This window comes from Athene cunicularia, assembly GCF_003259725.1.
Source record: "Athene cunicularia isolate RWA chromosome 1 unlocalized genomic scaffold, athCun1 chr1_part2, whole genome shotgun sequence".
Classification (NCBI taxonomy): domain Eukaryota; kingdom Metazoa; phylum Chordata; class Aves; order Strigiformes; family Strigidae; genus Athene; species Athene cunicularia.
Genome location: NW_020799092.1, coordinates 24377593 through 24400973, shown reverse-complemented (window position 1 = coordinate 24400973; position 23381 = coordinate 24377593). Strand labels below are relative to the sequence as shown.

The window sequence follows — 23381 nt, the reverse complement described above, 5'->3', positions numbered from 1 at the left end:
ACTGTTCGGTCAAAGTAGATGGTGTTAAAATATAGACTGTAGTGGTGCTGATTTTATATTCTTTTTTAACCAGTCAATGATCTGTGCATTAAAATAAAATAAAATCTCAAATACCTGCAGCAAATAACTTTTTATTTATGAGAAACCGTTTTCCTTCTATCTTGCCCTTTTCTTTCCTTACCTTGATGCTCTCCTTCCTTATTGTCTTCTAAATGATGTGGAACAGGCATTCTTGGATGGGGAGGGATTAGATTATATGTGAAGCGAGGGTCAGATCGCACATTTCCTTCTCTAAGTTATGACTTTGACAATATTCCTTTTTCTCTATGTCTTCCTGAGGAAGCAGTATCAATCAAAAAGATACAAAAGGACATTCTGTGTAGTGTTTTCATGCTTGTATGTAGTTAAGGGAGATATATTTGACTGTGGTCCTTAATTATGTTAGTCTGCATATTTTCCATTTTGATTCATATAAAAGAATAAAGAGAGACAAGGAATAGAAGTCTTTAATTCTGTAGTTCAGTTGGATGCATATTCCTTTCTTGGGCTGGGCTTCTTTTCTTCTACTCAGTAAACCCTTAAGGATGCGCCTTAAGGATGTGTGGCCTGCAGTTTTCCTTTGTATAGAGTATATTATGCTGAAATTTTTTCCATAGTTTAAAAAGCCAAAGGAGCTGCTAGTGTAATTGCTGAGACAGAACAGCACTGGAAGTGTCACACAAAAAGGAAAGAACTCTGTTAAATGCTTCCTCTGTACTTCTGCATGTTGTTATTTTTCTGTGATGATTTTATGTGAAGTTATAAAACAGATCTCATATTTGTAGATGCAGCAACATTTAAGATAAGTAGGCTTGGCTCCATGTCTTTAATTCTTTTTCCGCTCTGTCGTGATGTTGGCTGTCATTTGTATGATAAAGAGTAGTTCAAAATCCCTTGGTTTGGTACATGAAACCTTGTGCCCGTTTTTTGAGACACGCTCACAGAAGTACTGGTTTAGCTTAAATTTGAAAACAGTTTGCTGAAAGGTCAGTCAAAATAGAAGTTCCTAGAACTCGGATTTTTGAAGTGTATGATGCTTCCAAGAGCAGCTTGCGGACAAGCAGAAAACTGGTGTGACAGGAGTAATGAGCTGCTGGAATATGATAGGTACCTTACCTTCCCCAGTATTTGGATGTGTTTTGCGCAGCCTTCTGTGAAGAGTACCAGTAAGTGCCCCAACAATTCCTAAAATGTCAAACGTAAAGAATACTTCTCTTGTATAATATGAGATTTTTTTATACGCCACAATAAATATTTCGTTCAGCAACTTAGTTCCACGGTCCAGAAGTATAATTTTCTATTATTTCAAATCTTGATTTTATATCTAACTTGCAGTATGTTTATATAACAATGCTTATTTTATGACTTTATTTTTTCTCCCTCTCATAAACAGAAGAGGTTTTAGTTTTTTTCCCGTCTAATGGTAGTAATTGTGAAATCTTATTTGATGCATCATCTTGAAGGGAGCATATGCAAACCATATTCTTAGAGAATTTTGAATATTTTTATTTTTAGGAGACATTACCCAGTTTTTGCAGCGAGAGTAGTAGGCATTTGAATAGTCCTGAAGACTTGCAGACTGGAAAAATTAAGACTGTGGTGGACGTAACATTTCTGTTTCAATAATTCCAGCTATGAGAGGTTTGGAAATTCTTGGGAATATTTATAATGTCCCCTTCTTTGGGCACTTCCTCTCAGTTCTCAGAAATCTTGCAGTTTGCTGCTGTGGGAATCATTCTCTCCAAAATGAAGCACTTCCCATCGGTCATTTCTGTTATGTTTTAATCTAATTCACTTTGCACCTAACCTCTCATCCTTAAGCACAGTTCATCTAGATGTGTCTTTTAGGGTCTGCCACTCTTCTGCCAAGAGCAAAATTAGACTTTCAGAACTTCTTTATTCTTTGGTAGTTCCTGATTATGTAAACGGGGAAAAAAAAAAATTTATTGGCATCTTCGTGGCAATTTGAGTCATTTATTCCTGAATTCATAATACCTCCTGCATCTATAGAGAGAGCTAAGAGTGAAAAGATCAAGAATCAGTTCTTCCTGTCCTGGGAAGGTGTTTTTGTTTGTTTTCCTTAAACCCTGAAAAAATTTGATTTATCCTCGCTCTGTGTTTTGGGTTTGTATGTGTTGACTTTGTAACCAGCATTGCTTAGTATTTACCTCCCAAAATAAAAGCGACATTGCTGAGATCCGAAGAGGCATAGCTATTTTTTGAAAAAAATGTAAACTCTTACCAGAGTTTTCTAACTTCATTCAAATCTGTCCGCTATCACAAGCTAGTTAGAGGATGATTTTGCAATCTCTTTGCCCTGTTAATTCAGCCAGGATACTTTCAGAGTCTCGACCAAAAATCTTCGGAAATTGAGTTTGATTCCTTGGATTTGTCAAGTTCCACTTGAAAGTAGCTCTTTACTGGGATTTTTTGCTGTCTGCTTTTTGCTTATATAACAAGTGTCCTTAAAATCTTCATTACTTGTTATGAATTTGTATCATCAGCTCATGTCAAATCTGAGCAACTAAGTAACCATAGTGTGATTTTTCTCATCAATCATTTTGCTGTCAGCTATTGTTGAAAGATTATTTTTCTAGTCCATTTTGCTGTCTTCCGTTACTGAACATCTTGCAGTTTATATTGCTCATATTTTAGGAGTTCATTTCCTTTTATTTCTCTTGATGGACGGAGCAGTTTTGTGAGAACTCATATAGGCTGTCAAATGAATTAGATCGCAAAAACAGAAGGGCTAATTAATATTTATTTTTTTTAATATTATTTTTCCTTCATATTTCCTGAGGTTCCTTATCTCTGTACCCTTAGGACCTCGAAGTTTGTGGGGTTTTTAATAGTCTTTATTACTGTGTGTGCTTTCTGAGAAATGTACTTTCATTGTTAGATGACTTTGCATAGCTTCTCACATTATTTATAAAAACAGTGAAGCACGTATGCAGCAAAATGTTTTAAGCTTAATTTCAGCTTCGGATGTGCCTCGAATGACACAGTTTCTATACTGGTGAGTGGAACCCAGAGTACGAGGATAGGCTTATTTTATTACAGCTATTACAATTTTTCTTTATGTTTTCATTGTTTTAACTTTTCTGGTTTAACAATGTTTTGCTGATTCCTGAGCTTTCTCTTAGAAAAGTTTTGCTGCTTTGTTAGCCGCTTGGACCTCAAACTGGCAAAAAGATACAGTTCAACCATGCAGTAATAAGTTATAATTTGAGGAAGTGGAAATATGTAACAGATGTTGGAATTCTTCAGACAGATTTTCCACCTTGCACTGCCAAACGCTCAGATGCCACAGATAGTGAGGACGGTGTAGGAAACCAGTTAAGATTACCAGATCTTGTCATTTGACTTGGGCATAATTTAGCAGTGGTGAAAAGGTGCAATATAGAAGGATATGCTGTTAAATATAGGTGCCCTTTCTACAGGAGCAGAAAACTATTATTAATGTTTTAATAAGGTTGCCTTTTTCCTCAGGATAATATTTTGAATAGGATGTAGAAATGGGCATATTTTGATAACATTACAAAATTATGATGCTGTAACTGTGTATTTTTGTTAGGTCATCTCCCTCTCACACAGAGATAATGTTTCCCACGACCTGTGTAGTTTCTTCCTACCGTTAGATTCCTTCATGAGAGACAGAAATAGAACTTTGTGGGTTGAGAAGATTTCTTTTTAAAATAGGTGAACAAATTTGAATTGGTGAATTCTTAAAAAGCCCAATCCAGTGGTTTGTTATTTGTGCTGCTGTATGAAATACTGAAAGATTTGCTAAATGTTTCTGAGGATAATTTTTCCCCAAATCTCGAGGGACGGGGATTGTTCTATGTCCATATGTAATGATAGTACAAAAAAAAAAAACAAAAAACCCCAACAAAAAAACAACTGGAGATGAGAGAGAAAGTCTTATTATGCCTGTATTTTTTTTCTGCTAAGCTACTAACTGCAATGCAGTTTCATTAGATTAAAAAACTCTGTAGTTACAAGAAGGTCTGGTCATTCACTGAGGGTGAATTAAACATACTTATGACATACTTATGTGTTAATATACTGTTTATCAGAATTATACCATTAAAAGGAGGTTCCAAGTGTCATTTCATTAGTGTGTGAAAATTGTTTCCTCAGATAAAAGATGTGTGAACATGTGAAATAACATTATTTTGTTGCAGTGATACTACAAGTAGTGCAAGCTTTTTTTTTTTTTTTTTCCTCTCTGTTTAGAATATTCGTATCAACTTTGGTTGTTCTGTGATGTTGTTTGCTATTTTGTTTTTGAATGATTAACTGACTACTCCTACATAAGCTATGAACAGCAGCTAACAAAATTAATTTATCCATACTGGATTTGGCGAGCTGTGCACGATGATTTACTCAATATGGTGAAGGAAACAATCTGCAGAAGCATAAATTGGATGCTTATTAGTTATACCAAATGAATTGCATCTTCATTTGTGGATTAAATCCTGTACTTGTTTCCTTTTAAATGAAACAGTACAGGGCCCTGGAAGAAACTATCAATATTTTAAAAGAGCATTTCAGTTCGTGTAAAATAACCTCTATTCTATTTTTTCTTAAAATTTGCAGTTTAGCATTAATAGGAATATGCAAGGAATTATAACTGAACTAAATTAGAATTAGTTATTAATAGCTTTAATACAGAGTTTTAGCTGCAAAATAGTTTGTATCCTGCATTATTTCATTTACTCTATGAATTATTATAACATATACTCTATAATCCTTCAGAAGATGCTTACCTGAAAGAAAAATGTCATGTTTCCTCAGAAATAACTTTAATATATAAAAATACCAAAAAAGACTGACTAGTTGCTATTGTGATTAAATCTGTTTACAATGTCTTCTGTGACTCACATTCCAGGAAAAAAAGAAAGATTTTTTTGATTTCTTTTTTACAGGAATCAAGAAAAACCACAGGACCTCTGTATTTATATTTGAATCTACATCAAACGATTTTCATTTGGAACCATTGCCTAGAGAACTTCTTGCAGGGAGGAAAACATTATAACCTATTTTTGAATGCCTTTTGTTTTAAGTTGATTTTCAGAAGAGTCTTCTTGACCCTCTCTTGCTACTTTCCAGAAAGTAGAATAGAAATACAAGTATTTCTCTCCACTTTGTAATACCATTTTTCTAAAAAGTTTGAGAGGTTTTTTTAATTGGAAAACACTTCTCTTGTCTCATCAGGACATCATGTCCCACTACAATTTGCTCCTCAGAATTTTTACACATCAGAATTTTGCACTCTTAACCATATTCTCCCTGTATAAGAAATAAAAGGATTCAATTTATGGCTTTGTCAGAAGGAGGGGTATGTAAGTGTTCTGGGCTATGGAAGATAGTTCAGGCAAAGTGATGCATTCAAGAGCTATACTATTGGTTGTACCTAAGCTAAAGTTTTTTCAATCTGGCTGAGTATCTCTGCGTAGTGTTCTGCTGCCCACTGTGCCTTATAGATGACCTGCACAATGTGAATGCACAGCCTAGCAAACTTAACACTGGCTGAAAACTTTCTTGTTGAACTAAAGTGGAGTTTTCATTGAGATTTATTTTGGCTTCATGCTGGTTCATCCACTGTATTTCCAGTTCAGGACTTTTTTTTTTTTTTTTTTTTTTTTTTTTTCATAACTTTTTATCAATTACTATTTTTGCACTTTAGAGTCAGTAAGGTATATTTGTTTAACAACAGCTGGATAATTGGATTCAAAGCCCCAACAGGTTTAGAATTTTATTACCTGTTTTCTGGTTCTTGGATTGTTGATTAATAAAAGAACCTTTCATTTCAACTTCCATTTGAAAACTTCATGGACAGTGTCTTACACTCCACACAGTTTAGGTGCTTTTTTTCCAAACGTAAGGCATCATAAGTAGTTCTCCATCATAACTTTCACAGGAAAACTGGAAGAAACTTGATTATTTTACATAGGACTGTAGCCATTAGCCTACTTTTAGGAGGCTGATCACTCTTTCTTGAAAGGTTTTGTTAGGTTTACGTGTTGAAGCATGGGCAATATCCTCTTGACAGGTACAATTACCAGGAGACCTCCAACTTTGATGTCCAGATAAGCCTAAGAGAAAGTGGCCCCTGCAATGCTTGGGAATCAAAATGCAGCACACAGATAACTCAAGAGTTGTGCCTTAAGTCTCAACGCTCTTCTTTTATTCCTTTAATACTTTCTAACAGAGAGAGGAACATGTTCATAATTCTTACCTGTGGCAACTAGAAATGCTGAATGAGATCCATTCAACTCGCCTTTCAATAGCTATTATTCCTGTGGAGAAGGGGAGGGGGTTCTACGTTTGCTTAGCTGTAGACATTTATCTCAGCATGCATGATCTTTAATTCAACAGTGATCTGGATTGTTAAGAGACCTTTCCTATAGTTGAACAAAAATCTACAAGCCACGTTAAATGAACCTAAAACATCCTGTTGTTTCCTGTTAGCTAAAGATACAGAAGCACTGGAAAGCTCTCAAAGTGTAAGTGCTGAGGTGAAGCTCAACTTTTATATGTTTTTAACCTTCGACTCCCTTTAATAACTTAATCTGAAAGACCAACTGAGGAAGCGCTGAATGTATATAAAGTTCATTATGGCCATTTAGTACCAGAGTACAAAGTCATTCTGCATATGTCTAGAAAATTAATGTACCCGATGCTTTTATGTAATAAATTCTACTTAGAAGTTCTATGGATTATTTTTCAATCTGAAGTACAAAGCTAGTTGCCCTAATATAAAGACTAGTTCCAGAAGGCTTACAATAGCTTGCTGTGCAGAGACATTTAAACTAAAAGCTCGGATTTCTATTCACACATTCATTAATCATTTCCTTTGCATTACTGCTTTTTTTCAGTCTGTCAGAATGCTGTCCTTATACAGAAGTAGCCAAAATTTTCTTTATCACCGTGAGAAGAGGGAATGCACAGGAACCTTTACTGTCCGTAACTTCCCACAATTTCTGCTCAAGTGTTATGCATAACCTTAGCACCCAAGTATGCCTTCGAAAGCTCTGTGCTTCTGTAAGAAGGAATTCAGATGACAAGGTGGTGCATTCTTTTCTATGAAATGGTTTTATAATACCACTGAGCTCGCTTTACATCATTTTAATAAGCACAACTTTCAAGGATATTCCGTGGCTCCACATGAGGGCTAATACTGCTGTGGGGTACAGTACCTTGGAAAAAATAAAAGTTCTTGATAAGTAATTAAGTTGCTTATTAATTACAAGCAGAATGGAAGCTTTCATCCTTTTTATTCTGTCTATGATAACTATGCAGTGTGGGCTTTCTGGACTCAAGACCTGTTTCAGGGAGAAGCAGTTCACGTATTATTCTGCTTTGTTTATTTACAGTTACTTATTTCTTTTCATATAATTTATGTCACTTAATCTCTTAAGGTACATTTCTCTTTGAAAGAGAAAACTATTTGGCCAAATACAAATTCTCAAGCCAAATAAACAGCTCTTCAAGGTATTTCTGTAGGACTGGTAGAAGAGAATTTGCTTTACAGGGTTGTATGGACAGCTGTTGCAACATTTGTGATGATGTATGAACTTTTGGAAGTTCAGATATGAAGGTAACCATTTATGGAAGGATTATTCCACATGAATAAACATTTACATTATAATAGGAAAGGACGTGCCAAGCTATTCACAAGAGGCTTACAGTCTTGAAATGATAAATTTAACGTTTTCATGAGAAATGGGGATAATGTAAAAGAAGTTGCACTGAAATATGCCAGAAGACATTAGAATTTATTCTGAAAGCATTCTAAATCTGCTCACAAATAGTTACCTGTGGTATCTTGAAAAACAAGAACTAATGCGTTTCTGTACACAGATACAGTTCTTAATACAGTTCTTACTGAATTTCTGTGAATTCCATAAAACTCAATATGTAAAACCATATGGCTTTTCTAATCTACCAAGGAAATAGGACATCCTAAGCTCAAAGTAATCCCACTGCAAATGGCAGTCACAGCAGCCTTAATTTTTATGGTAATTGTTTACTTCTAGGCAACTTTTTTTGCAGTTGAAATAGCAAGCAAAAGCAGCATCTTGTATTTTAAGGATTTCTCCTTCTGCTTCTAGAAGCAGCAAACTGATTTATCTTATACTACTGTCTTTATTTCCGTTTCTTTCGTATGCTGTATCTCCATGGAACTCATATGTCCAGGTGTTAAACTCCTTATTACTGTAACAACCAACTGGAGTAACTTTTTCTCATTTAGGATGGAGAGTTGATCTCTGGATTTAGTTGTGCACTCTTCTTTGCAGTGAAGGAGATAGATTTTTCACTTTGGAGATGTGTTAAAGACCAGAACATTTCAGGTTAATGTATGATAAAATTTTTGGTCCTGATACCTGTATTTTTCAGGACAGTAGGTCTACCATAGGTTTATAAAAAGAAAACTCCATGCAGAAGGCTGTAGTCATGAAATCATTTCATCTGCACAGAGAACAGCCGTTAGTTGTCTCCGTTGGTCACGTATACATGTGCTATATTGTATTAATGGAAACGTCTGCCTGTTTCAGGACTTCCCCAGGATGGTTTTGGATGTCTTCTTACACATATATGTAAAATAAAATTTCTAAAAAGTGCCCTCAAATTTAAAGGTTGAAAATTGTAGTCTTATGGAGAATGTTGTAAAATACAGCCGGTAGCTGGCCCATTATGACAACTTGGAATATGCATGCACAGTCTTCGTATGTAACCTAGATAACCTAGTGGCCAAAGTGGGATTAACGGCATGCAAGTCTTACACTCCAAATTCTAATCTTTCTCAACAAGTTGACTGCTCTTCTGTTGTAGGTGTTTAACAGTTAGAGGCGATTTTCTCTAACAAGCTCTCCTTAGAGTGTCCCTCGCTGGTTCTTGACTGAAGCAAATAAAGTTTGTCTTTTAACTGACTTTAGTAAACTTTGATTTGTGGCGTATTTCTGTTAACAAATTTGTCTTCTGTTGTGTCATTCTTTCAAATGAAATTAAAATGACAGATTTCTAGTCTGTGCAGTCAGTCAAGTGAAGAGTCATGGAGATTCTTTAATAAAATCCATTTATTGTTTCACCTCTGAGTTACTGGGAAAAAAATAATTTCTGTAAGTGCCCCGATAGTTAAAGCTAATGTCTGAAAATACTGAGCCCACAAGAAAAGTTAGTTCCACATCATTAAGTATAACCATGATGTGAATTTCACCACTCCTTCCACAGGTGTTTTCCATTAGAATATGTCTGCTCCATTCAGACCTATTTTAAGTAAATTCACAAGGAAATGCCTCTTTACATGTTTATCCTGGAAGGGCAGATAGGTGTTTTATTTTATAAAGCAGTCTAGAAGTTTTCTATTCTATTCTTCAAATGAAAAAATATTTTTCAGAACATAGTATTGCAGTTTGGTAATGTGTTTCTAGCTGCCATTAGAGACACTTATAATTAAAACATAATAAAATTCATGAAACAGAAATGCCCGTTTCTTAGAAATGCTGGTGAAAGGGCTGTTTGCCTGCATAAGTGTTTGTGTTGAAAATTTTATGTTTGTTATGTACGCTTTTATTTAAGTAAAACTCTACTCTTACACTTTCGTTATGGTGATCTTGTGAAATATTATTATGTATTGATACTGTAAGGTTATAATATATCGTCTCTTAAATAACCTATAAAAATGTGTACTGACTTGATAGCAATTATCTCATGACAAATACCCAACATAAATAATTTCCAGTAATAATTTTTAGTTTTGGAAAACAGCTTAACTCTTACAGACAAACCCCACATCTTTGAAATGCTTTACTTGGTTTAGTGAAAAACAGATGAATGGGTTGTGATCAAGAACAGTGACGGGTTATACATCTACATATAGATTACCTGGTCACTTCAGTGTTCATTTTCCCCCTGAAAAAATTATTCTGATTGCAAGAAAATTATAAGAAAGCAGCATTCTCTTTTGCTCTCATTTCCTGACTTTCAAAGTTCATGGTACCACAAACTGTTGCAAAAATTACATTTGCCTTCTGCCCTCTATTCATATAACTGGGAAGTAGTACAAACATATTTTAAATTTTGCAGCTATTTAAATGAACTGTTTAAAGTGTGGTGTTGCTTAGACTGTCTTTATGATTTTATGAGCATTGTTTTTATATAGTGATTTTTTTTTTCAACTTCTTTCATAATACCCTTCAGACTGAGAGGAAGTATTAGATAATCAATAAGCTAAACATTTCTTATTATTGTAATTTTTTCATATATTAAATCAATTAAAGAAGCGCTGTATATGTCATTGAACTGAATCTGTATTTTAAATCATGTTGTAAGCAACTGACAAACTTGAAGTGTCTCGGATTAATTCATTTTGTCTGTTTTATTAACAGACTGTGGTTACAATAATATCATTTCTCCCAATAGCATCAGCGACTTCTTGACATTTTGGAAGCAGAGAAGGAAGTGTTGTCAGAAAAGATAGAAGAAGCTTTGATGCAGCAGTCACAAAAACACAAGGTAATGCTTTTATTTACCAAAAAAAAAAAAAATCTTATCTTCACCATGGAGTTCCTTAGGAACGATCCTGTCACAATTATTGACATGAAGAGCACTTTGTTCGAAATTATTTTTAGCCACTCCTTTGTGGTATATTACAGTTTAATTTTTCATAACATTTACAGGAAGTGCTCGACAAGTGTTTGGATGAAGAAAGACAAAGAAGTAAGGAGGCTGTGGCAGCTGCTGCAAAGGTATCTCTTGTGAAGCAGTAGACATGCAATGTGGATGCTGCGTGTGTCGTTACAAATGCCACATTCATCAACTCGTGTCATAACTAAATTTGTCAAAACTCTGTGTTCTCATCTGTGTTTAAAAGAAGCTAGTTAGAGGAATCATGAACACGTTTGCTATATCCTGTGCCTTAATACAGATAACTTCTATCTAAGATAGCCTCTGAATTAGGTAAGTCACAGTATTGCAGTTCAGTTGTTAGTGTTACCTAAATACCTGGCTCTGTGGTCTTTCAGTTAACAACATCAGTATGTCTTGATTTGAAAAGTTAGATAGCAGGGTCAGCGGATGTCATCTTAATAAGACAATTAACGTGGTGTCTTATTTAACTTCTGTTAAATATGGTCATTTTCAATGAGGACAGAACTTTTTTATAAATTGTATAAAAATGTGGACATTTTAACACATTTTTGAATTATATTATTTAAGTGGGTTTTGACTGAAAGTGAGTATTCGCTTTTTAAAATATGATTTCTTCTATTTCATTATTAAGTGCATTGGGGTTAGGGCAGTAATTTTATAAATGTTATGCTGTCTTTCATTTCTAACACTGAGGTAGAATCCAGTACAAAACTTCTGTTGCATGTAATGATCTGGGAAAACTGGTGATGTAAGTTACCTAGCACAGCTGGTTAGGCTAAGTTATCAGTTCCTGCATATCTTCCTATGGAGTATATGCACACTAGCTGAGCACCTCTGAGTGACATTCAGTAACACAAGAAACGTGTGTTCCATGGTTGATATCTAGGGGAAAATGTGTTTATAATAAAATATGTTAATTTAATAGGGCATTTTTTTAAAACTTACATTTTTATTATATTTTATGAATGTCTAAATAAAAACAAGTCGTGGTGAATGACAAATAACGGCTATATGAGTGCAGGTATTTGAGGAACCCAGTATTTTTTTGCCCCTTGTAACTTTACTTGACCGTAATCAAGTAAAGTTACAAAGGGCATTGGAATGCCCTGTAACCTTAAAATGCCTCAAATTCCATAATCACCACCAAAGGGCATTGGAATGACTTGTAACCTTAATAAAATTCAGGGGGGTGTGGGTGTGTTTTGTCAGCCCGTGTTTGTTTATTTTGAACTTCAACCTGCTATTATTTATTTGTCGATACTACACAATGATTGACTTGCTGATAAATATATTTGCGTGGCTCGGCATGTGTAGAGCTGTCCCTGATACTTCAAATTCAGTGTGTGTTTTCTGATGATTTCATGTAATGGTTGAATATAAATATTGAAAAAAATAAAATTAAATGAACCAATACCTCTTGCAGAATGCATAGCTAGGGAGCTTTGGGAGGGAAGACACGTTTGTTTTAAGTAGATATTGACTACTTTGCCACAGAAATCTCTCAAACTGTTTTTGGACTTTAGATACGAGCAGAAATAGCTCATATATGGGAATATCAAGCAGTGTAGGGATGCCCATGATGTACCTACTCTTACGTGGTTTCTGCTGCATGTTTTTTGTGTTGACATTAAGCAACCTAGTTATGATATATTTTGTTTTCAGTAGGTGGGAATTCAACATCCTTGCTTATTACTTCTTTTTTCTTTGTCCAATAGTAATACCTGCTTGGTAACACCTTAAGATAAATTTAAGTTTATAGTTCAGAAGTGAATATTTTCACTTTCCATATCTTGTTAGCTCAAAGATCTCATTAGAAGAAGTAATATATATGAGTTAGGCACCCATGCTGGATATTTTGGTCATTTATTTGTGCTTGATTTGTTTCAAAGGCTGAAAAAGAAGTTGTGCAGGAGGCTGTTCTGAAAGCAGTAGAGGAGGAGAGGAGAAATATGGAGAAGATACATGCAGAAGAAAGAAAAATGTGGGAGGCGGAATGTGACAGACATAAAGAGAAGATTGCCCAGGCTGTTTGGGAAGCCATGCAAGAGCAAAGAAAGCATAATCAAGTTAGTATATATGACTATGCCGTGGACCTGCTTTGTGTATTTTATTTTTAATTTTGAATGTCTTCCAAACGTTGTGGTAGATTTTCTTATGATATCTATCATTCATCAGTGCACCTAGTTGATATTTGCAGTGCACAGCAATCTTGTTGGTTTATCTTCATTTAGACTGTATATGGTGAGAAGCTGGCACATACAGAACAAAATTTCTGCAAGCTTTTCAGGTGTATATATTGAAATGAGATGGGTCATGCCCTGCAAGTGCCTGTTTGTCCACTGACTTCAAAAGGAGCCTGAGATGATTAGCTCAGATTGTGGCAGTCATGTTGTAGACAGTTTATAAGACTTTTTCATACCTCTGGAAAAGATGTTACATTTGTTCCTTATTCTGCTGGAATTCCATTATCTCTCTTAGTAAAAAGATATTTTTCAAAGACAAAAATTAGACAAATATTAGACAAATTAGACAAAATAAAGGGTTATAAAATTTGAAACCGAAACCATTGATGAACCAGAAATGTTTCTAGAGTTACCTTTTTAGAGAAGTGCTTCTATAAGGATAATTGTATGTCACTTAACACAAACCGAGAGGGACATTCCCTCATTGCTTTTAGCAGTTGAAGGAATTACAAATTAAACATGTTCTAGTAGCAGTTAAATTACTGTTCCAAAAGTTGAATGTTGTAGTCTCTGATGCTAGAAATATTTGGGGGACAGCCTGTGAATTCATTGATTTCTTGGTGGGCATACTTGAATGTTGTAATCTGAAGAATTTCAAACAAGGTATGTTTCATTCAGGTGTTGGAATTTGATATTACTGTATGGTTTTTATATCCTGAATAGCAACAACAACAAAAAAAGACCTTTAGAATTTAAAGTAAAATAGGAGTAAAATAGCAGAAGTAAAATCACAGAAGTTTAAAAATCACAGTAAAAAAATAGGAGTAAAATCACAGAAGTTTAAAAATCACCGCTTTGGAAACAGACCTCATTTCCTTTTCCAGTGATAAACAGAATGATTAACCTCATACAAAATCAACTGCACAAAAATTTGGGGTTTGATGCTAAGCTATTATTATTCCCTGTGTTGCTTATATTTCTAAAGCAGAACTATTTTACTTTGTATTATGTAGCTTCTTTGCTTCTTTTGCATGTAAAAATTTCAAGTGGCAAGATGACAGTTTTCAAAACTGTAATTTTACTATAGAAATAAGCCTTCAGGCACCCAACCTTTCCTTTACAACAAATGGATAAGCAGCCGACTTCAAAGTGAAATTCAAGCTGAGAACAATTGCCCAGGGTTTAGTTAGGTACAAATCATTTAGGCTGTTGTGGATTAGAATTGGTACCAGGGGTGTAGAGAACCTATTGATAGAAGGGAGAGAAATAAAGAAAAAGACAGCAATTTTACAGCTTGTGGAACATGAAGAGATTAATAGGAGGATGAATGTGGTAATGAAATTTGTGGAGAGTTTTGATGAATCCTGAGGATTTTTGGTGAAGGACTCTGGTAGCTGGAGGTATGCATGAGGTTGGCCAGGGTTCTGTATTTATGGGTTTGGGGAGCATGTAAAATGTCCCAGGGGTGGGAGAGTGGTCGATTAAGTTGACGTAGTGACTCAGAGTAGGTTTGCCTTCCTTGTGGAGTGTACTGCCAGAGGGGTTTTTTGGTGGTGGTATTGCTGATGATGTTGTCACAAGACAGGATAACATTAAAAGTTCAGTATTAACGGATGTATTCTTAGAGAGAAAAGTCTTAAATATCCTGAGATGTCAGTGCTTTTCTGAGGAAGAAATTCAAGTTTTTCAGCTCAAGCTGCTAGTTAATCCACTAGTTGATAGTGTTGGAATATCTGGTGGTGTGCTTGTGACAATGAACAGCACTGACATCTCAGTGTATTTTATATATTTTTATATATTAATATATATTTATATTGTAATAAATTCTCCTGTAAATATCTTGCTCTTGCTGTAGCCGTGTGGCATTAGTTAATTCCATCATTTTAAAAAATTGATACCTCTGAGAACTTTGATAGTAACAGGGATAATTTATCTTATTCAGTTATAATGTCTCCTTTGAGTTAGGTTGATTTTTTCAAATACGTAATCTAACTTCAGTTAAGGAAAATGCAGATTTTTTTTCTTGAGATTTCCAAAATTCTCTCACCTAAATGTATAGCATATTTGAAGTTACATTCTTTATTCTCGGATTAACAATTACAAATTCTTTGGGGAGGATGAACTTTGATGTAGAAATTTGTTTCTTGCAGAAATTGTCACTTGTGACCTCTGCCAAGAACTCGCCTGCCTCCTTTAGGGCATTGCTATTACAGACATACAACAGGTCGTAAAATGACAACAAAAGTCCTGCAGAGCTAATGTGCCAGCTGATAGCTGATGTAGGGTGTCAGGTGTGGCTTTGGTTTAGCAATGAAGAACACTTGGGACTACAGGCGGTTTGTGTGTGGACATTAATTTTTCAGGGTATAGCCTTCCACTCCCTTATTTCTTATTTATGTTTTTCTTACTGTAAGGTTTCTCGTTCAAGAGCTATAACTGCACTATTGACTTTCTTTCAATATTGTTTAGACAATCCGTCAAGTCAGCTCTGTAATGGCCAAAAGTAAAACATACAGTCTAACATTTCTAGACAATGAAATGTAAAATTGTGGCCATGTAACACTTGCCTCATTTAATTCTTTATGCTGTGCTGTATAATTCTTTATGCTTCCTGCTTCAAAATTGTCACCCGATACTATTATTATGTTGAGTACCAAGTAATGAAACAACTGAGTGTAGTTGAATATAAGTGAATATGTAAAATAATCGTTTGGTATCAGACATATAAAAAGAGCTTTAAGAGCAGTACTGTTATTTCAAGAAAGAAAACCTTCTGACTAATGCATGATTTTGGAACTTAATACTCAAAAAGAGAAGCCTGACTTGTTTTTAACAAAATCTGTCTTCTCTTAGTTTGTCTTCATTTTATCAGCGTTTATTATCTGTGTGAGAGTAAGAAAAGATATTTTTGTATTTACTTCTCTTTTTCTTTTTTATTCTTGTATCACACTAGTAATTGTCGTAGAAACCTAGATTAAAAATTAATTTTATTCTGCTGTAAATTAATTTGAAGAGATTTGCTTTACTGATTTGAACTAAATTTAGTATTAAAGAGAAGGAATTTTCCTTCACTAATACTTTAAGTCTGAAAAATTGAAAGATCAGAAAGTGTCAATGTAGCCTTCTGCAAATAAGTGAGGCAGAATGGTTTACAGTCATGGTACCCATAAGTAACTCTAGGAATAATTAATGGGAAAATTTGAAGACATTCAATATTTTACAGTCTTGTTTGAGATTATTTAAACCACACAGATTTTAAATTTATTTTGGTCTGTGTCAGAGTTGAATAAAAACAAACCAGAAGAAATTGCGACCCCAAATTTAACAACCAAACAGGACCTGAAGAGAATTGTGACTCGGGTAGTAGAAGCTAGAGTACAGTGTCAGCAGACGCTGAGAATCATAACCAAGAACCTACAATCCTGGCCTTAAGAAAAAGAATTTCTGCCAAATGGATGGAAATTAAGAGCAGAGAAGATGCACATCAATGTAAAACACTGAAAAGTAAAACTAAATGAAACGTTAGGGAAAAGGACGCTATCGTGTGCATGGGGCAAGAGTTGAGTAAACTAGAGGGGAAAGACATATTTTAAAAACTGCAGCACCACTGTGTATCTGCAAAACATTTAAATGCTGAAAATTGGGGAAAATAAAGTTCTGTGTTATAATGGTATGAATTTGTTGACTTCTCCTTTGCCTTCTAGACCAGAAAATATGTTCAGGAGTTGTGATTCTTTGTTTTAAAGGAGGAATTTACTACCCACTAATTTTCTTTATAAAATATTACATTTTTTTTCACCAGTTTGTAAACACATACACTAGGAGAACCTTGTAAAACTTGGTTATAAATGAGAAAGCAAACAGAAAAAACCTTAAAGCATGCTAGTTAACGTTTCTTTGATCAGGCAATTTTAGCATGAGAACAGCAAAGCTTTGCAAATCACAGTTCTGCTGAATCAGGTGGTGATGTTTCCCTTCATCTTCTAAATAATCTGTTTAAAAGAAGAAAAGATGAGTGTTTGCTGTGCAGGGATGATACAGTTATTATTTTAAACTTTTTTTTAGTTGCAGAGTGGCCAGCAAGGAGAGCCAAGAGTGGATGCAAATCTGGAATATTTATGCATATTGCTTCTACTTGTTGGATATTCATGCCTGACAAAACTTTGTCCTAAAAAATTGTTCTCAGCCAGATAAATTTTGAGTCTGCAGATAAGGAGGTGCTACTTCCATATCAGATTTCATTAATTTAATATTTCCGGAGAAAACTCTGGGGACTTGAGGACAGTTTAATAAATAACTCAGGATTAATATCAAAATATATTGTTACCAAATATGGAATAGCAGAGTAAAGTGAAACTTAGAGTGAAGGTAGGAACCAAGACATGCTGAGTTAACATTTTGGCTTGATGGAACAACCTTGATATACCCCCTTCTCCTTTTTTTTTTTTTTTTTTTTTTAAAAAATTAAAGGATTAAAATAACACAGATATTGCATTTCCTTTCATGAAAGCTTTGACTGTCCAATGACTTGGGGTGTTTACTTTGAGACATGGGATTTTTAACTAAGTTGAATGTATTATTATTCTCTGAAGCCTTATAACTCTGAAGGGATAAATGAGATTACGTCACCAAGGAAATTTTTTTCTAGAGCGCTGTCTCAAGAGGCTGTAAGGTATTAGACATCCAAAAGACTTTCCTTTTTGTGGAGACTGGCAGCATTTTCAGATTTTATACATGTGCTATCGGGCTGCTTAGTGCTTTTTTAAAGAGATGGCATTTGTTTTGTTTTGTTTATTTTTTAATTCAGAGGAGGATTCTTAATTTTTGAGGAGGATGCACTTGCATTTTAAATCAGGGACATAAACTCTCCTTGAAAGAAATGAGCAGTCTTTTGATTAAAGATAATGTTGGTTTTCGCAGTAACCTCATGATGGTTTTACAACACATTGGAAAGTCATTATAGATGAGGAACGCATATATTCATCAGGCTAGATGTAGGCTGGCATGTCTCCAGTATTTTTTTTCTCTCCGTTTGATACATTGTGTGGGATTTTTTTTACAGTGGCGACTTCCCTTCGGGGAGAGTTTAATATATCTGGTAGTTGTCAGTGTTGAAAGGAATGCTTGGTGCAATTCTTCCCCTAGAAAGTTTTTTCTAGAACACTTATTTGAGTAAAGAAATGATTGCCCTCTAGATAAGGAGAAAGTATAACAGGTAATATGGCTGAAAGAGAAGATTTTCCCCCAAGAATTCAAAATTGCAGTGAAGCTCGTGGGGTACAATTATAAACTTCAGTGAAAAAAACAGTAGTCAGTGCTCTCCGTTGTCATCTTCTTCCTGCTTGTTTCTTCTCTTTGAAAAAAAACAAAAATCCAGAAGTTCTTTGTGGATATAGGATGATGAGATCCAAAAAACTTTGGATAAAATAGAAGGATGATATATTGTATTTGTAATTAGTGGGTGGTGCAGAGTAGCTATAGCAGTAGCTACCGTAGATATAATGCTATCAGAGAAAACTCTGCATGGTAGTTGTTACCATTTTACAAAGCTAAATACTCAATTACATAAATGTGGTGAAATCAGGAGGGGTAGACAAGTAGAAAAAAGAAGCTAAAGAAAATTTGTACACCATATTTATATTTTTTTTAAGAAAATTCAATGAAAGTAAAATGAAAGTGGGCAGCTGCAGGGTGAGCCCTGGAAATTTAGGTCCATGTCATAGCTTGAAATTAATAACTTTCCTAAAAGCACTCCAAGCAAAAAGTCACCTTTGTCATTTCCTCAAGGCTTAAATTTAAAATACTCTGTATAATGTCATGTAGTTTACCCTAATTCTCAAGGGAAAAAGAGGTCGAGTTCGTCATTGCTGTCATCCACACGGCAGATACATTAGAGACTCAAATGTTCTGAAGGCTGCGAATAATTAGAAAAAAAAAAAAAAAAGCCTTTAATTTATTAAAAGAACTAACATAAACTCTGCTTCCTCTTGGACATGAGCAAAAGCACTAAGGCAAAATGATCTTACCAATGGGAAAGTATTTCAGGAAAACTGAGGCTGCGGTGTTTCATTCAGCCAAGCCACAACTGAGATATACTGAGATATACAAAGAAAAAATATTTTTGCAAGAAAAGTTAACGAAAAGGCTTATGGAAAAAAATGTGAACTTCCCAATAGTCTTTGCTGAGTAAATCTCTAAGCATTCAAGACAACCGAGTATGTTCACACTCCTGAGGGTTCATGTGGTGGCGTTCTTTGCAGAACAATAAATTTGTAATTTATGATCTTGGAATGTATTAATATAATTTTACTGGCAAACATCTAAATAGTTGGAAAAAAAAAAAAAAAGAAGATGATTCTTTTGTACTGTATGCGCTTTAAAGTGTGTTTAAAGTTTCTCCGTGAATTTACGAATACCTGTATATTACCTTCTATTTCTTAGAAGGTAAAAGCAAAATGTCTAGAACACACAAAGTGCTTCATTCTAAATAAAATGAATGGCTACTTACCTACTACAGTATTAAAACTTTTTTGGTATTCACGCTTATCTACTTGAGGGAGTCCTTCTGTTGATAGTTTTGGCAATCCTGGATCAATTTTGTATTGAATGTCTTAAGGATTTCTGCACCCAGTCATATGTAAGTGAACAAAAGATACGTAGGTGAAACCAGAAAACGTAGGTGTTGGCTCTGGCTTAAAGAACTGGCTTTTGCTTCTTTTCTACTGTGGCTTAACTGTTAAATTTTGGTTGAAAATTATTATTTGTCTAAATATTTTTCCTCGTTGCCCTGTATTTGAGATGGTTAGAAGAATTAATAAATAGAAAAATTTGTCTGAAAAGTTATTTGCCACTCTAGGTTTCAGTCAGATTTATTGGCTGTAGAATGGCACTTTGTTAGCCTTACAATCTGTAAAAAAACACTTTTTTTTTTTTTTTTTCATGCATCAAATCAGTAGATATATAATGAATATTTTGGAAGTTAGTATGAGGAAAAAATAAAATATTTTTGGTTTTTTATTGTCCACTGAGACTTTTGCAGATAGATTCCCTGACATATTGCTTTTAGGTGTCAAAACTACGGGATTTTGTTTCTTGGCTCCAGAGTTTCCTTACCTTAAAAAAAATAGAGAACACTGAGAGCAAGTGAGTGTGTGTGTCTCTTTCCTGATTTTTAAATCTATGAATGAATTTCATATTGAGAATCTGCTTACCTGTCTCTTTCTTCCTTTGTTGTACACAGTAAGTTTTCAGGGTTGTCCTTGGAGAACTTTTCTCCTTCACTCTCCTGTAATCTTTCTGTCCTGTCTGTTCACCTCTCTCATACATACACTTTCTCCTAAACTGCTTATGTGTAAACATGCATTCAACTGCTATTCCCATGATGATGGTGCAACAATCTGTTTCATATACCACTTTAAGTGATGCTCTTATGAAATTCCCTACAACTTTATTACGAATTCATCATACTGTTTATAAGTTACAGCTTTTTTTTTTTCCAGTGGTTTGTGCCTCCTGTAACTTGGAGACCTTACGTCTTGGGTCTGTGTGATGCAACAGGTGATCTGGTAATTTTGGCAAGGCTAGTTTGGAAACCCCTGTGTTGCGGAGAGGCAAGATGCCACTGCGTAGTTGCCTGGCAGTAGGGTTTTTTTGTGGTACTCCGTGATATTATGCTGCTTTACCAGGATCGGGAACTATTGCCTCCCTAGGTTTAGATACTTGCTTCATACTTTCTGTTCAAGTTTGTCACTTGGCTCATATTGAAGCCTGACTCGCTTTTTCCTCAATGCCCACTTGGAGAGCTTTTTCTGTCTACACTAAAACCACTGGTAAATCTTTTTGATTCCGCTTTATGAATACATCACTTTGACTTGAAGTTCAATAGGTCTCTTAATCTTGCCTTTCTTCTTTCCCACTCTTCAAATTCTTTCTGGTACCTTCAACACCAACCATGTTGCTTGTTACTCTGGACTGTATCATGGTTTTGTTTCAGACCTAATTGTAAATATATGGTTGGACTCGGTGATCCCAAGAGTCTTTTCCAACCTGAATGATTCTATGGTTGTTTACATGTTACTGATCGTTTAGGCATCATACCTGTAAGAGATGAAATATCATATCTAACAAAATAGGTACAATCTTCATCCAAGATCCTATTTTTCCTTTATTTTTATTAATACAGCTTTTTTTCTGTCCTAAAAATTATCGTTTGTGTTTTCAGAATATTGCCATAATGATCACTTTCCAGCACCTTACTTTGGGCTTTTCATCACCCTTTCTTTGTTAAATAGACGATAAACTGCTTTCTGTCTCTGCTTCAGAGTGCGCTTTTGTCTCTTTCTCATCAATATTCACTCTATTTATAGTATTTGTTACTAGGAGATAAACTTTTACGTATAAAACGTTGATGGTATTGGCATTGCTTTCCCTTCTTTTATATGATGCTTTTTGTACTCGGGAGCATTTCCACGTGATATAATAATTTCATTTCCTTAAATGAATCTTCAGAACTCTTCTCATCTGTGATATACAGAGCACTGAGTGAATTGCCAGTTAAGGGAATACAAAATCATATCTGTTTATCAGTCTTTGTCCATTTGTTATTTGTTTCATCTTACACATAGGTTACAGAATCCTATGGGGGAGGCAGGGTTTTAAATACTCCATTTACTCCGTGTTTCTGAAGTTCCCAGCGAAATGGCATATTTGGTATTGCAATTCCAGGAATCACTTTGTTAGACTTTTTTAGCAATAGGCTTGAACTATCATAACACTGCTGTTCATGTTCAATACCTTGTGGATTCATACAAGAAGTTGTTTGGGTTTTTTCTCACTATCATGATTCCTACCCAAATTGTCTATTGATAAGAGAGTATCATGTAATGTGCTGGAGAAGAACTTGCTCTTAAAAGGGGATCCTCTCCAATTTCTATTGCCTTTACCATTATTGTTCAATTTTCAGTGGGAGTGTTTGCTGACATTCCTCTCAAAAGGATATCCAACCATTATTCTCAGTTTCACTTTCTTCTTGTTCTTCCACCTTCTTGCAGAAACATTGGTGTGTCCAGTGTTAATGGAGACCGTGGTGGTTCCATAAGGACACAGAAAAGCATTTTTCATTAGAAGAAAACGCTGTGTAATCTTGAGTGTGTGAGGAAGCACACAACTTTGTAGCACTGAGTGGAAAGAGATCCCTGCCATTAAATCAGTTTATTTTTAATATTCTTGCAACGTCTGGAAAAGTAGTTGTCCACTGCATACAGACTTTAACCATGTCTGACTTCAGAAGTAGTTTGTAGTAGTTTATAACCACAGACATTATAATTTGAGGGTTACTATTTTCTGAAAAACCACTAACATTGCAGTCTGTGGTTGCATTTCCTAGATAAAATTTAGTACTGCCACCTGATCCTTCTGTGGAAACAAAAGAATTTTCCTATAAAATTGCAAACCATCATATGGGTTTCTTTTTTTTTTTATAAATATTAAGTTCTCTGGTATACACAATGCACTCATTCCTTCTTGTCTTCCCGCATATATATACATTGTGATTACGTGGTTGTGATTCCTAATATATGGTTGAATATGAATTGTCAATTGAGTACTTGAATAGCTTTATTTTATGTTTTATTAGGTCTTCTAATCTTCTAACTGGTGTTAGCTGTAAAGAAGCTAATTTTGTGACTATAATGTAGCACTCCAGCCTCAGATATTTTTTTTTTTTTTTTAAAGAAAAGGGTGGGGTGGGTGTGTGGAAAAGAGTTCCACCTCCAGTGCAATTTGTGGAGCTCTTCTTCGGCTTCTTATGTGAAACAGGGCTTTCCCATTTTCTTGAATCTATTAAAATAACATTAAAGCCTCAAATAATGCTGTACATTTTTAAGCTAAAGATGAAATAAAGGCCAATTTTTACTTTTGCAACCAAAATCTAAGAGCAAAGGAGGAGATGAAGGAAAAGTAAGCACATATGCTGACAGCATGTACATGCAGCTAAGATTTTATTAAACATTAGCCATAAGTAATATCAGAATTTAAATAATCTTCATATCATTTGGTAATTTACTGTAATGACACAGAAATAGAGCGAAGACAGATGGTAACTTTCAGAACTTAGAGGAGAGCACTTCTTGAAAGGTCTCATAGAAGAAGGAGTGAAGATTTTTTTCACAAAGGAAAAACGAATATGACTGATTCATTTGAAGGGCAAAAATACGTGACTGCTTCATCTGGGGAACTGGGTGTTGTCTGTTTGCTCTTTGAAGCATTCTGAAAAACTGATAGAAAGGATAAAAGAGTTTTCTTCCTGGTTTGATACCACAGCAAATCTGTCTTTGGATAGTCTTGACTGGTCTGTCATTGTTGCACAGAGGTCTGTGCCCATGGTGAGCTGTGAGTAAGGGACAGTGCAAACTAAACCAACCAGTTCAGTAGTGGTGTTTGTGGTTGTAGTGTCTGTTTTTTAAGACAAACCTGGGAAGAAAGCTTTGTGTTTTCATGTACTTT

At 34.9% G+C, this 23381-nt stretch overlaps 1 protein-coding gene across 6 annotated transcripts in view; it reads left to right on the top strand.

Annotated features, from left to right (window-relative positions):
* Positions 1–23381, top strand: part of CCDC91 (coiled-coil domain containing 91) — a 147792-nt gene that overhangs the window by 88342 nt on the left and 36069 nt on the right. For all 6 annotated transcript variants that reach the window (XM_026868472.1, XM_026868467.1, XM_026868470.1 and 3 more), the window contains 3 exons: positions 10468–10560; positions 10725–10793; positions 12585–12761. In XM_026868472.1, coding sequence (XP_026724273.1) covers positions 10468–10560; positions 10725–10793; positions 12585–12761 — 339 coding nt within the window. The remainder of the gene's footprint in view (positions 1–10467; positions 10561–10724; positions 10794–12584; positions 12762–23381) is intronic.